Genomic DNA, 15,294 nt, shown 5'->3' with positions numbered 1-15,294 from the left:
TTTGTTTTCCTGCCGGCCAATCAGAGCAGTGATGAGCTGCTCCTCTGGAGGCACGGCAGCCTCGCGGCTACTTAGCGCTGACGTCACTAAGCTCCTTAGCCCGGCAGGTGAATGGAGGAAGAAACTGCAAAGATTTGTTTACGTTCATGTCGGGCTAAATGATGTGCACAGAGGAGCATCATGACGGCGGGTTTTTGTAGGAAGTAGATTATTTTGACCCGGCGGATTACTCACAAGTTGTTGTTTTTGTTTTTTTTTCCCAGAGCGTGGAAGTGTCCTTCTGTGTGAGCCGGCATGGAGTGTGGCGGAGGCAAGGTGGGTGACCGACAGGTAGCGGTGATGCTGGGAAATGATGTGGAAAAGACGCAGGGATAGACGGCCGATAACAACAGGGTGGATCAGGCTTTAGTGAGTGAATTAGGTCTGATTACACACACACACACACACACACACACACACACATGCACGCACACATACACACACACGCACATGCACGCACACACACACCTCTGACCAACATTCAGCACCTTGGACAGCAGTTACTCCAAACTATAGTATAAAAGTATTCACATTCCTTCTTATTGTAGTGAATCTACGTGTATTTGTTTCGTTGGCAGTTCTGTTAAACTATGACAGCATCCAGGAGTCCAGTGTCCTCAGATGACCACTGACGAAGACGAAGAGAGATTATAGAATCACGTTCTGCAATGCATTCGTCATCAGAAACCAAAACACAAAAAAAGTTGGATAAATTCATGCCTAATATAAAAGTGTGGCAAATGGGTGAATTTAAAAAAAACGCCAAATGTCGCAGAGACAGCACCATGTGGCTGCAGTAATCATCACTGATGCATTTTTACATACGCTTGTAAAGAGTTGCCGATGACTCCTACAATCTGACTTTTCTATGATGGATTTACTGAAACACAACCGTGCATTTTGATTGGTTCCTTCATAGATTAATTATAGGGCTTCTGGAAATATGACAAATTTGTTGGGTCAAAAGTATACATATGGCAACTTGAATGATCAGTTTTGGGGATGTGAGAAGCTGTGCTGATTGGTGGTGTGGCCTTCTGAGAGATTACGACAGCTGATTATTGAAAAGTGCTAAAAACGCAGATCTAATGCTGAACAGGAAGGTCACATGGAGCCACTTTAAGGCAGCTACAGAACTCCAAATCATCAGTTTGTAGGAATAAAGTTCATGGTCCAGTTGTGTTACTGCCCAGTCAGGAAGAAAACACAAACCATCACCTGCTGCTTGGTCAGGATGGTCAAGAGTCAACCAGGAATCATCAGAAAGCAGCTCTGGATGAATCAGAAGCTTCTGGAACACAGCTGTCAGTGTCCACAGGGTCTGACATCAGCATGAGCTGAGAGGCTGATGAAGAAGGAAGTTCTTCCACCAGAAGCAGAACCTCAACCCTTCAACTTTCTGCTCGACCACATGATAGAGAACGTTTTGACTCAGATGCAAATCAACCATGTCTACCACTCGGTCTCACACTTAAAGTCCACGTTCAGTAAAACATGTTTGTCAGTAAGATACAGTCAAAACGGACGCCACCAGGAGGTTAAAGCTCAACTAAAGTTTGCTGCCGATTACATGGACAAAGAAAAAACAATCTGGAGGAATAGTTGAGGTGAAAACGGAAAATAGGGGACGTTTAACCCAACATTAACGTTTCTGTGTGTATATTTTTGACAGAGCAGATTTTGTCATATTTCCAGAAGCCCGATAACAAATCTGTGAAAATGCATGATTTTTCGTTTTCGTGACAAAGATTCTGAATTATAGGAATCACTGAAAACTCAGGACTGCCGCGATATAAATAGTCTTTACTCACGACTGTATGTACGGTTGTGAAGCCTGATTTATTCTATAACGGTGCCTATTCAGCTTTTTAACAGTGTTGTGCAATTCTACAATTTCATTTTGTGGATGCTTTTGTCCAAAGCGACGTACATCTGAGAGCGGATACGACACAAGCAAGGATCTAGTCAGGAGAAAACAACCTGGATAAGTGTCATAGAACAAGTTCAGGTGTGATAGGACGTTGATGCCAACAGCAGGCTGTAGGAAGGGATTTGGATTTTTGTTTTTCTTTTCAGTCTGTCAAGAGAAAAGGTGTTCAGTGAAGAGCTGGTCTTTAGTCATTTCTTAAAGTAGTAAGTGCAGTTCTTAATGTTGTAGTGCAGTAATAAGTAGAAAGAAGTAGTACAAAGGGGTTGAAGGCTGATGTGGTGGGCAGTCTTCAAAAGTGGCTTAATTAACCCTCCGCTCTGAACTCCTAGCTCCTGTGTGTTTTCCTGCGCCTCAGTATAAACAGCACAACTATGGCTAGAAGAAGAAATAACTCAAAAATGTCCTTCTTTAAAAAAGAAGAAAAAAAAGTTTAATTGATTTGCTTATTTATTCTGCAACCATTAAAAAACATGGAATCCAACAAGCATAGAAAAAAAAAAAAAACTCTGAATGTTTGTCACTAAAGAACCAGCTGTTGCTTCCCAGTTGTGACAAGAAGCACCGAGTTCTTTGTTTCTTACAGAATCTGGTGCAGTTTATTTTTGGCATTATTTTTAAACGACACATACAGAATAAAGTTATTCTGATGAATTTTAAACTTGGGTTTGGTTAGGCTGAGCGACAGGACGCCACATGCTGCATGAGTAATGCATGAGATGTTGAACATCTGATGGTTCTTTCTGTTTTTACAACTTCTGAAAAACAAATAGTGTAGCTGTGAAGACTTTTGGAGAGAACATGGCTCTTTAACTCAACAGTTTCCTTATTCAGAGGGTTAGACACAGTCGGGTGAATTCCTCAGCTTGTCCCCTCACATTAATAGACTTAATTTTGTCTCTGCACGATGTTAAAATGAGAAAACCTGTTCAGCGTACTTTAATGTACGATGTGTCTTCACCAGCACAAATATCTGTGTTGGTGCATTCAGCAGTATGTCACAGCTGACGTGGAAACCTTCAGTGTCAAACACTGAAAGCAGCTTCGCTAACTATAGCTGCACTTTGTGTTGCACTTTGAGCCTCCTTCCCTCTCAATCAACTCTACGTCCGGTCCGTTAGCCGCTGTCTGATCATTTAAACCCAAGAGTAGAGGCACTGTAGATGTTTAGGGAGTCCATGCTTGTGTGGAGCGTCGTCTTCGCTGCTGAACTGTAAAACGACGGGAATGTTGGCACCGACTAGTGAAAAGCTGATTTACCCAATTGGTGCATAAACACGAAGGCGTATTGTTTCTACATGAATAAACACATAATAATGATAAAAATATAGGAAAGATATTCAGGCTTAGGGGCTCCCAGACCCTTTGGCTGCTGGACCTGTTTTTAGCAGTTGGCTGGTTCATCTGTGGTCATTGTTGACTGGACTTTTCTGCTATGTCGATATGCTGCAGTTTGTTTGTTGATGGAAATGATCCCACTAGAACAGCTGAGGCATTACCTCTAACAGGACGGTGGTTAGGCCTCAAGTATATTATAAGCTGACGGTTAATTCCAATTAGTTAGCATGCATTGAGAAACTCATGAATCGTATGTAAATATATACACACATTGTCTTCTCAGAGGACATTACAGTGATGTTTGTGTCCTGGAGACTTGCCCAAACCCTAATAATAACCATGACTTACCTAAATTGATAATGATATCTTGAAAAATAATGATTTCTTACCCCAACCTGAAACCAATTCTTCATACTAAAAACCAATCAATCAGACTGTATTTGTACAGCACTACACAATATAATGACAAAACCAACACCTGCCCAATGCAGGACTCAATAACTGAACTGAGGTGATGCTGTCATAGATAAATAAATACAAACAGGAAACACCGGAGGGAGAATCAGTCAGAAATTCAGACCAGCAAAACAATAATAATAATAAATTGTGTTTCAGTGATTCCATCATGGGCTGCAGTTGGTTAGCACTGTTGCCTCGCAGCAAGAGTCGCCGGTTCATGTCCCGGTGGGGGCACCGGGATCTTTCTGTGTGGAGTTTGCATGTTCTCCCCGTGCAGCGTGGGTTCTCTCCGGGTTCTCCAGCTTCCTCCCACACAGTCCAGAAACATGTTGAGGTTAATTGGTGATTCTAAATTGTCCGTAGGTGTGAATGTGAGTGTGCTTGGTTGTCTGTCTCTAAGTGTAGCCCTGTGATAGACTGGTTACCTGTCCAGGTGAACCTGCCTTGAGTCAGCTGGGATAGACTCCAGCCCCCCCTGCGACCCTAGTGAGGATTAGGCGGTGTATAGATAATGGATGGATGGATGGATGATTCCATCATAGAAAATTCTGACTTACAGGAATCACTGGAAACTCCAGACTGCCACAATACAAGTGTATGGTACCTTTAGTTCCTGACTCTGGGTCTTCAGTTTGCTTTTAAACTGCTACCCTCAAGGTCTCCAGAAAGGATGTTCCACAAACATGGACCACAAAACCAAGCTGCCAAGCTACCATAGGTTTTTATTCAGAATTTTGGTTAACGTAAAAAGGCCACTGCCCAACGACCAGAGGGTTCATGTGAGTTCACGGGATAAAAGCAAATCCAATAAATAGATGGAACAAAGACTATTAAGAGCTTTATGACCACAGCCCAGTGGCCAGATTGGAGACATTAGATGCTTCTGGTTCTAGTCAACACATGTGCAACTGAGGTTTGAAGACGCTGAGATATTTTCCTTTTGGGGAAATTCAGATTTCAAAGCACTGCAGTAAAGCGTGAACAAGTGCGTTTGTATTGGCTGGAGAAAGACTTGATGTTTCTGTTTCTAATGTGAGGCTCAAAACTGACACTAAAACTTCAGGTTTCCCCTGTTTGAGCTGTAGAAATGTTTCTGCCATCCACGGCTTGGTATTTAAAATACAGTGACAAAAAGGGGATTGATCGGGTCGTCAGGAGGCAGGGTGATGTAAAGCTGTCTCATCAGCATGACAACACCTCCTGATGACATTTCCAAATGGCAGCAGGTTAAAAAGTGCAGGACTTAAAGTTGAAATAATGTGGTTATATATCCATGTATTTTAAATAATCCAACAACATTAATGCAACGTTGAAAAACTCGGTTGATGCATGTAGAAGTAAAATTTGTTACCTTTAGAATTCATCGGCATTTCCTGTCCCAAGCAATGGCGTCAATTAAAACTCCAACATGACACGAGGAGGTCTGTATCCTCTCAAACCAAAGAAATCACTTTTCTTTTTTTTTTGTCTTTTTCTGTGTTTTCATAACAACAGTTGACACCCAACCTCCTGATGGCTGTTGGGACAGCCGTGATCGGCTCGCTCCAGTTCGGTTACAACACCGGCGTCATCAACGCTCCTCAGACTGTAAGTATTTGGTTGTGTGGGAGCAAAGTGAAAAAGAAAAAAGCAAACGATAGGAGACAGCACTTACGACTTGTGGTACTGGAAGGTGTTTTAGTGAAAGATCAGTCCAGGTGGTGTATTTTGTAGCTTCACCAGTAAAATCTGGGGAAAAAAACAAAAGGTTAAATACTGTGAGTAGGAACCTTTTATTTCATTTCCATCTACTTAGCTGATATTTGGAGGTAAGAGGATTTTGATTTAGTGTTTGTTTCGTCAAAGAATCCAAATTAAACTTTGAAAGTGACGAGGGCAAAAGTCGAATTTTGAAAATCAAGGACACATTTCACCACCTATTTTAAAATATCAATGGAAGCAATGCCAGATTTTTTCTGAGTGATGACTATTTAATCAGAGGAACACTGCTACCACCAACACGTTCATGATTCAGTTACCAAGATAAAGATAAGATAAAGATAAAGATAAAGAGACTTTATTGTCATTGTGCAGAAGTACAACGAAACTTGTGTGGAAGAACACGACAATAGCAGCAGTGCAAATAAGAATAAAAGGAGGTGATAGATGACATATGTTGCTCTTAATTTTATGGGACATCTGTGTTTGTGCATACTAAACCAAACCTCTAAGACAGCTGACAAGCTTCCGAGCCTGTCAGGTTTCTTTGAAGGTGATCTGATAGAAACATGCAGCGAGAGTAGCAGGTTAACGAGATGATGCAGCAGTTTGTTGGAGGGATTAAGGATTAAGCGGCTCTTTGTTACCAGCTACAAAATCACAAACAAGGCGACAGTATTGAATAACCCACGGTGAAGCGGTGACAAAAAGAGTAGAACATTTTGTCATAGTTTCCATCTTCTAGTATCAATGTTCATTTAGTTTTTACTGTCATACTGAAAAAAAATAATGCTGGGGCTTTGGGAAAATTAAAGTCTGGATTGAAGTGGCTGACCAACAATATCATGAGCTACGTTACTAAGACTGATAAAAGGATGTTTAATCTGTCTGTATTAAACCAACACACGTGGCTTCTGCCTGTTGTTCTGTGTTTTAGATCATTGAGGAATTCTACAACGAGACATGGAGCCACAGGTTTTCGGAGCCCATTCCTCAAACCACTTTAACGGCTCTGTGGTCGCTCTCCGTCGCCATCTTTTCCGTTGGAGGAATGTTTGGCTCGTTCTCCGTCGGCCTCTTTGTCAATCGCTTCGGCAGGTACGACTCTTCTTGTGGCGGCAACATTTTAAAAAAATTTTTTTTTATCTTAAATGATGAATAGAAAATCCTAAACGCTGCTCCTCATATGATCTCTACAGGAAGAACTCCATGCTCATGGCCAACGTGTTGGCCTTCATCGCTGCTATATTTATGGGCTTCTCCAAGCTGGCTGCTTCCTTTGAGATGCTCATCGTCGGACGGTTCACCGTGGGTCTCTACTCTGGCCTCTCCACTGGCTTTGTGCCCTTGTATGTTGAGGAAATCTCACCCACGTCTATCCGTGGCGCGTTAGGCACTCTGCATCAGCTTGGTGTGGTCATTGGCATCCTCATTGCACAGGTGAGCTCCATAACCCCTGAATCATGAACTCCCTCCATCATTTCCCATGTTTGGTTGTTTTAGGTAGGAAAAGATAGTATGACAGTATCACATTTTAATGCTTCATACTGAATGGATATTCTATTTTAGGGCTGCTCAAATGAAAATATTGAAGTTACCATTGCTGGCATTCATATAGTGGACAAGTCTTAATGAGAAGTCTTAATGACTAATGATCTCAGGGATTGAGGAGAACTAGAGGGGGTTTAGTGTTCACCTTGGTGTTATGAGAGCCATGTGGGCTTAGATTCGAAGACGGATTTTGGACTGAGGCTGGACGAATGAGAAAATGCTGGATAGACTGAGCAGGAGATGACACAGTGGCCGGTGAAGAGTCTGCTTGTGACCAGTCCGATCTTTGATTAAGCCTCTGCAGGAAGGTGGCTGCTTTGGCAGAGAATGATTTATGATAATCATAGGAAACAGAGCCGCCGAAGCACCAGGCCAGACCGGAAATAACACCCAAGTAGGTGTCAAGCTCAGCTCTGGCTAAGCCTCACAAATTACACCTTTGAACACTCCAAAAGCCACATTAAACTCGGTCACGGTTAGATTTTTTGACAGTCTAAGGTCATTGTCCTTGAGGATTACTGAAATGTCCCCAGTCTACGAGGCTTTTCTCTCCTAAGCCTGCTTCAGATGAGCTTAAACAGGATTTTCACCAGATTCACATCGTTACCTGCTGGTATCTGGCAGTGGAGATGATGTGATTTGGCTGTGGCTGGAGAGGAGAAGGGCACGCCAGTAGAGGGAGCTGGAACTCCAGTTTCTAGGGTTCTGTAAGTGGACGGCAGCATTGACTGTGACATCTGTAACTATTAAAAATCAGCCACTAATAAACATGAAAAAGAAGGCTCAGTGTTGACACCTTATTACCGTAAATGTACACAGGACATGTTACTCTCTTACTAGTCATTTCATTATCATGGGCACACTCTTATAACTTCACCTGCATGTTCTGCATTTCCACATCATGTTGCGGCTTGTTGTTCAGTTTGTTGTGCTCTATTACTGATGCTGGTCTTGGTAGGACCAGTCGGAATCCATGAGGTGCTGAGTGGTGTGCGGGAAATGGTCGGTCAAAGTGAAAACGGCAGGGCCAGGCAGGTGGTCCATGTACCGTATCCAGGAAGGAGGGAATGACTGAACCGAGGCTGAAAGGCTTGAGTGTTCATATAATCCATGAGTGGCTGGAAGACGAAAAAGCAGAATGGTCAGAGAGCTGATGGCAAAGCAGACACAAAAGTTTAAACAAGATAATGCAAGTGGCCTGAACTTACTGACAAGGTTGCTGAGTCAACGGTCAAACAAACAAAGTAGAGTATATACGGAGGAGGGAGGTGATTGGTGGCAGGTGAGCAGGTCTCCTGTGCAGCTGTCCTCACTTCTGCAATCAAAGCCACCACACCATGACGACTGTCATGCTAGAGAGAGGTAAGAGTAAGTCCTCTATGACTCACTCACCTGTTGGTAGTCTGGTCGTCTCAACAGCTGTCACAAAAAACATCAAGGCTGATTCACCTGCTGCCGTCCATTACGGCAGAATGTCTGCCTACAGCTGACTGGCTACAGTGATGCTTTCACTGGCACCCGGACAACACACTTACATTTACAGTAACTTGGACACCAGTGTTTCAGTATATGAACTTGGCCAATCAGAGCTAAGGTGGCCACATGAGGTCCAATGGTTTTTCAGGGGTGGCAGTGGTCCCACCTGGTCCCCCTCCTGTCAACACTTTTGTCTTTGGGAGATCCTGTGGGAGGTTGCTAGTGACTGCTGAGTGCTCAGACCCAAATACACTCTCATGCAGCAGGCATGTTGTGGTAGAACTTAAATCCAAAATTTACCAGAGGATAACAAATGCAGGCAGATGAGCAAACAAAGGGGTTGCTGGAGGTCCAGGAAAAGACAAACTAAACATCCAAAAGATTACATATCCAGGAGAAAACAAGAACACATTGGAACATGACAGAAAGCTCCTCAACAGCAAGATGTCTGGTCTGGTAGAAGTCTGGTATGGACTGAGATGCTGAAAGCCAAGGGTCACAGAGTTAAAGTATCTCAGGGATTGTATATCTCATCTGGCCTGGGTATGCTTTGAGATCCGCCGAGAATGTCCTCATCTGAAGTATGCTGTAGTTGGGTGTGGGCTGACCAACATAAAGCATGAGCCTGTGAAGGTAAGCCGACCCAGAACACTGGTAGAGTACAACATTTTATACAGATTGTTAAAGACTAAAGAGGGGACAGCATGTAAGTACAGTAGTGACCGGGGGTTGGTTTACATACAGGTGCTGATGAATAACAAAAGTTAAAAGAATAAAGGGCAACAAAAGGTTATAGAGTCAAGGTGTCTGGCAAACAACAAGAGGTAAGACAACAAGGGGTCTGGCAGAAAGTTATCAAACACAGAAGTGGTAGAATCAAGGGGTGGAACTAAGGGGTGTGTCCAGACATTACCTGAATATTAGAATCACATGTAGCAACAGGATGTGGAAGGACATAGACGGATCGGCAGTGATCTAAGTACAGTTCTCATTTGTTCATTTGGGTGTTACTTGGTCTCATCTCCTTTGTTGTGTCGAGCCAACGGCCAGCTGTAAATGACGGTGTGGCAGAAACTTCAAACTATTACATGGATGTTACATAGTTTGGTTATCACCTGTAGATAATATAATGTCACATGTGTTTGTGCTTCATGCATTGTATACAGTATATGTAAACAGTGTGTTGTTTGTATTGTGTAGATTTTTGGGATTGAATCCATCATGGGGAACGCCTCCCTGTGGCCTCTGCTGTTGGGTTTCACGGTGCTGCCAGCCGTGCTGCAGTGCGCCCTGCTGCCCTTCTGTCCCGAGAGTCCTCGATACCTCCTCATCAACTGCAACGAAGAGAGCAAAGCCCGCAGTGGTGAGATACACGTATTGTCGTCGGGTGTTGGAATGCAAAGACCAAATGCATTTGTCCAGGAAGATGGAAATGTCATGATAGACATATACACACCTGTGCAGACACAAACATCATCCATCCATCCATTATCTATACACCGTTTAATCCTCACTAGGGTCGCAGTGGGGCTGGAGTCTATCCCAGCTGACTCAGGGCGAAGGCAGGGGACACCCTGGACAGATCACGAGAGACAAACAACCAAACAATTCAGAATCACCAGTTAACATCACGACCACATTAACAGCTACTGTGCAGCCCCCACGCACATCATCATACACAAAATCATTTTAGCAGAAGTAAAAGCAATCATAATGTGCACAGTGTTGAAAAAAGCTTGTCAACTGAAGTGACACCAGTGAACACATTCCTATGTCACACATTAACACCTCATCACAACTCCTTCTGACGCACTGGTTACTTCCTCAGTGTCATTTCTACATGTGGCCGGGTCAGGGAGTATACAGGCCAACAAAGTCCTCCTACACAGGGTGGAGAGCGAGTATGAAATAGGTCAAACACAAAACTGTCATACTGAGGTTTGTGCCCCATGTGGGACAGTTTTTGTTCTCTTATTATTCAGGTGTTTTGCTTTTCATTTTCATTTGGGAAACTAACCTACTTCAGGTTTAGGAAACGAGCATCGTTTGGGTGAAAACAAACCCTTTGACAATATTATTGTGTTTGACAACAGCCTTCTCCTCCCTTGTCATCGTTACCACAGTGACAACTCTGCCAATTCGGAATCATTTCTCTATTGTTTCATGGTATCTAATTCAGATGTTAATGGAGTTCATCATCTTTTGACAACACATGTTCACACATATCTTGACTGTGTGGCAGCTTATGAACTGTCATAGATGCTCCTAACTTGGACTACTGTCTTTCAGTCTTAATGAAGCTACGGGGCACAGATGAGGTGAGTGAGGACATGCACGAGATGAAGGAGGAGAGCGAGAAGATGATGAGGGAGAAGAAGGTGACCATCCCTGAACTGTTTCGTTCCCCCGCCTACCGCCAGCCCATCTTCGTGGCCATAATGCTGCAGCTGTCACAGCAGCTCTCTGGTATCAATGCTGTAAGTCAACAGAGCAAAGGGGAACTGTTATGACGAGCGATGTCCCAAGTCAATCTCAATGATGACGATTGCCCAGTCAAGGGATTTTTAAGCTTTTTCTGCACAAACCTGAGCATGATCCTTTGTTTACATCTGCTGTTAGGCAGGTGTCATAAAGGGTAAGCACACTTTGTGGAAGGACACTAGCGATGTTATTTTCAAAAAATATTTTCTTAAACAATATGGTATCATATATTATATATATCAGAGTCCATTAACTGTCACAGAGGTCTTTGTCGTTGTGTCCTGTTGCTTCCTAAACCCCCATAGTTCTCTCTGCTTTCCAACTTGGAACTGCTTGTTGTCCCATTGCCTGCCTCCTTAGGTTGCTACAGTTAAGATGGTAAAAGGCTCCAACTGATGGTGTAATTAGGGACTACAGCTAATCTACAATACAGTTCCTATCACGATTGTAAAGAATACAGGTCTGCCCTGTCTTTCGGCGCTCGTTGAGCCACCCCCTACCCTCTCTACATTTCAGACAATGCCCTACCGGAGCTTTACAACAAGGTTCGTGACCACCGATGTAAGATTAAGCAACAGCATGGATGCAGAGATGCATCTTGTGTCTTAATGTAGTGCAGACAACTTCAGTGGTCAAGCATATACACTGGACAGACTTGGATAATGTTAATGTACTTGAGGTGTGTCTTAGAAAATGGTATCAGATTGGGACTCCAGGCAGATACTGAATATTAATGACCAGAAGGCAAGAGGCAGAGAACTTTCCAGAAGTAATTATTCCCTGTGTATGTCCTCCTCTGCAGGTGTTTTACTACTCGACTGGGATCTTTGAGCGAGCAGGTGTGTCCCAGCCTGTCTACGCTACCATTGGTGCAGGAGTGGTCAACACGGTCTTCACAGTCGTTTCTGTAAGTTGCAGAAGAAGAATTAGGAGAAAATACTCTGGATGGTGGCAACATTATAAATGCCATTACATTATTTTGAGATGAAATGTTTCCTCTGCTTCTGTGCAGTTGTTTGTGGTGGAGCGTATGGGCAGGAGACCCCTTCACCTCATTGGTTTGATGGGAATGGCAGTTTCAGCAATGTTTCTGACTGTTGCCATGGCATTGTTGGTAAGTGTTTGCAATCACCTTTACTGAATCCAACTTTTAAAATAAGCTGAATGTAAACATCTGTGGCGTGCTGCGCTCCTCAGGACCAGCTCAGATGGATGTCCTATGTCAGCATTGTGGCCATCTTCAGTTTTGTGGCCTTTTTTGAAATCGGCCCCGGCCCCATCCCCTGGTTCATCGTGGCTGAGCTCTTCAGTCAGGGCCCTCGGCCCGCTGCCATTGCAGTTGCTGGTTTCTCAAATTGGTCTGCCAACTTTTTGGTGGGAATGGGCTTCCAGTATGTTGAGGTAAGAACGCTTTCATATCAATCTGATTTCATTACTACATTTTCTGGTTGCATACCTCACAGTTGTAGCACTTTTATAGGCTGGATTGAAGTATGAAAACATGTATAGAAACTATTAGGAATTTAATTTGAAAATAGTTGGTTGTCTTATAAATACTTGAAGATACAAGTCTGTGTACATAGAAAGTCTGAGGAAGACAATGACTGTCCAGAAATTCCAAGGTGCGTTATGACAAAAGAAACTTCGCTCCCTGTGACTTCTTCCTCTTCTCCAAAATTAAATTCAAGATGAAGGGTTGGCTTTTTCACACAGTTTAAGAATTGTACCCCCCAATGTTCGACATATCTATCGGTGTTGATAGCTGTGTTCTGTTACATCCTGACTCATGACAGTTACTGCTTACACATGTCGCACATGTTCTATGCTGCTCATTTCTTAAACTGTGTGAAAGAGGCGACCCGTCATCGCGTGCAGAGCGCACAGCCTTGAAGGCTTTTGTTCAACCCTTGCACATGGTGTAGCATGGTGACCCTTTGCCTTTGATGCAGCTCCTCTGTGGCCCTTACGTCTTCATCATCTTCATCGTCCTGCTGCTTGGCTTCTTCGTCTTCACCTACCTGAAGGTGCCAGAAACCAAAGGACGCTCCTTTGATGAGATTGCAGCAGGTTTCCGCCAGTCAGCTGGTGCAGGCGCTGACAAATACTCAGCCCCCGAAGAGTTCAGCACCCTCAGGGGTGACGACCCAGACCTCTGAAAGCTGCTACGCTATTATTATTATTATTATTATTATTATTATTATTATTACCAAAGCTACCTGTTACACACTTTTACACTTTTAGAACACGACTACCATGTTTTAAATATTGCACAAGCTAGCGTTATATTACATAGGAGGTTTAGTCTTCACACAGACTGTAAAATTAAGACCAGATGGAGGACATTAAGACCTGTTTTAGGTGCTCACCACATTGGTAATATTTGCATCCCACTGACTTGTAAAATGAAGCAAGTGACTAAACTGAATGCTGTGCTGCAGCATAAAAAGCAGGGTAGATTTAGTATGCATGTATTTTGCAGAAGGTTTATTATTCAAAACAGAAAACTGAATTTAAACCCATAGTTTTGGGGGGTTCAATTAAAGCTACATGTTACTTGACTTGACCTGCTGCCCACAAGATTGTGTAAAACTCAACTGTATGCCAATGAGCAGAAATGTGCTACTCTCTGTAAGTATGTCCAACCCCAATGCAGCACCTTATTATACACAGATGTTAGAAGTGCTTTACAGGCAAAAAGGCCTGAACACAAAAAAGTACAGATAATGTGAACATATTGCACACAAATTTTACAATAAGAGCACACACAGTTAGGCTATAACAAAATAGATTATATGAATATATATTTAGATATTTAGAAAACATTAGATCTGCATGAAATGTGGATGTATTACAGACAACTGGACACCAAATTAGGCCACTCGCTGGAGTGAAAATTGCACATGAGCCAAAAGTTTTTTTCCTTCTGAGTTTCCTTTGACGTTGGCGGCACATCAGTGTTCCACCTGCTGCCTCACTGCGCCCATGCGCTTCACATTGGGATAGTCGTGAAAGTCATGGAAATAAAACTCATTTCACAGCTGTCACATATAAAATCTTAACAAAATCACAGTAGAAAGACTTAACGGTGGTCTGTGGGGAAATTACTTTTTCGAGCTGGAGGAGAATTTTTCCTCGACAATGCCACAAGTGACCACATCGATGGTGTGGACTTCTGAGGAGACCATATCCCTCCTTACATAAAACAAACAGAAATTAACAGATCTTCATCACTTCTTTTCATGTAATTGTTATTATCGTGTTGTGTTCTTTGGCAATAGACGGAAATTTTTGCCAGTTGGTGGAAACTTTATTAAAATGTGTGTGTCTGTGCTGCGTTTATTCAGCAGCACAGACTCGGCCAGATCTCCACCTTAAAACGCTTTGATGTCAGATAGGCACAGTTTCACCTTCCTGTTAACGCGAGTTGTTTTGCTTCTGCTGAACAGTTTGAATGTACAACTCCCTGTTTAAGTTATAATTAAAATAGTGCACTTTGTCAGTTTTTGGTTTTCATTACTTTGGTGTATTTTGTCTGTTATAGATGGGCTACAAATTAAAGGAATGCACAGGAGTTTAAAAGTCAGATATTCTAGCCAGCATGTCTCTGATTGTAGTTATGGATCTACTAGAGTTAGCATCCCGCGAATGTTCACTGTTTGCATTTCTGTGTTTGTTATTGTCCTACAATGAACATCCCATTCATTCAAACTGATATTTAGAGAAGGCCCAGTATTTTATATTTTGAAATGATCCTTCCATTCATTATGTGAAATGCCACAGTTAAATTCCAGTCTCCATATTATGGCTGAGAAGTATTAATGCAGGAACACTTTGTTTTTTACAGAATGAATGACTTGTGTAGTGATTTGTACTTGTTGTGTCCTACAGTTGTAACGGCCAGTGGTTTAGAAAATAAAACATACAACAAACCAATGGTGCATTTCAATTTTTCTAATACATGTAAATGCTGACTTAGATGAACTTTCTACAGCAGGACTGTGAAAATTCACCAAACGCCATCTGTACCTGACGTCAGTCCGATACTGGGAGACAAACAGTGCTGTCAAGACGTAGTACTGCAGGTAAACAGTGGGATTTTAGTGACCAACACTCTTTAAAAGGAAACAGCAGGAGAAATCAGAAACCATTTGACCACATGTTAGCTGGCAAATTCTACTTCCTGCCTTTAGACCTTCAAAATGCTCCATCTGATGTCAGTCTTTAACATGCAAAACAATACCGAGATGAGACAAGGTCATCAGTACATCCAGGCCAGCTGACAGCCTTCCCTGGGCCCGGGACAAGATGATATTAGATGCCCCCCC

At 42.7% G+C, this 15,294-nt stretch overlaps 1 protein-coding gene across 2 annotated transcripts; it reads left to right on the top strand.

Moving 5' to 3' along the window:
* The first annotated feature begins 294 nt into the window (after window positions 1-294).
* Window positions 295-13,125, top strand: LOC103363411 (solute carrier family 2, facilitated glucose transporter member 1-like). Of its 2 annotated transcripts, none has more exons than XM_008290165.1 (10): window positions 295-315; window positions 5,258-5,350; window positions 6,399-6,559; window positions 6,661-6,901; window positions 9,689-9,851; window positions 10,778-10,965; window positions 11,772-11,876; window positions 11,982-12,083; window positions 12,167-12,370; window positions 12,919-13,125. In XM_008290165.1, exons 1-10 carry the CDS (start codon window positions 295-297, stop codon window positions 13,123-13,125), a joined length of 1,485 nt encoding a protein of 494 aa, XP_008288387.1. The 2 variants fall into 2 exon arrangements, with proteins under 2 accessions (XP_008288387.1, XP_008288388.1); XM_008290166.1 differs by lacking the exon at window positions 295-315 and adding an exon at window positions 2,440-2,455 and having other exon boundaries at window positions 5,253-5,350.
* The last annotated feature ends 2,169 nt before the right edge of the window (window positions 13,126-15,294 follow it).

This window comes from Stegastes partitus, unplaced genomic scaffold, assembly GCF_000690725.1.
Source record: "Stegastes partitus isolate 25-593 unplaced genomic scaffold, Stegastes_partitus-1.0.2 Scaffold658, whole genome shotgun sequence".
Lineage (NCBI taxonomy): Eukaryota > Metazoa > Chordata > Actinopteri > Pomacentridae > Stegastes > Stegastes partitus.
Note: the sequence above shows the minus strand (reverse complement) of the source record. Positions and strands in the feature narration are given on the sequence as shown.

Excerpts from the sequence above, each read along its gene's own strand:
- LOC103363411 (XM_008290165.1), top strand. The coding sequence starts at position 295 with ATGGAGTGTGGCGGAGGCAAG. Across the intron at positions 316-5,257 it reads TGGAGTGTGGCGGAGGCAAG|TTGACACCCAACCTCCTGAT; the intron begins GTGGGTGACCGA and ends TCATAACAACAG. Across the intron at positions 6,902-9,688 it reads TTGGCATCCTCATTGCACAG|ATTTTTGGGATTGAATCCAT; the intron begins GTGAGCTCCATA and ends TGTATTGTGTAG.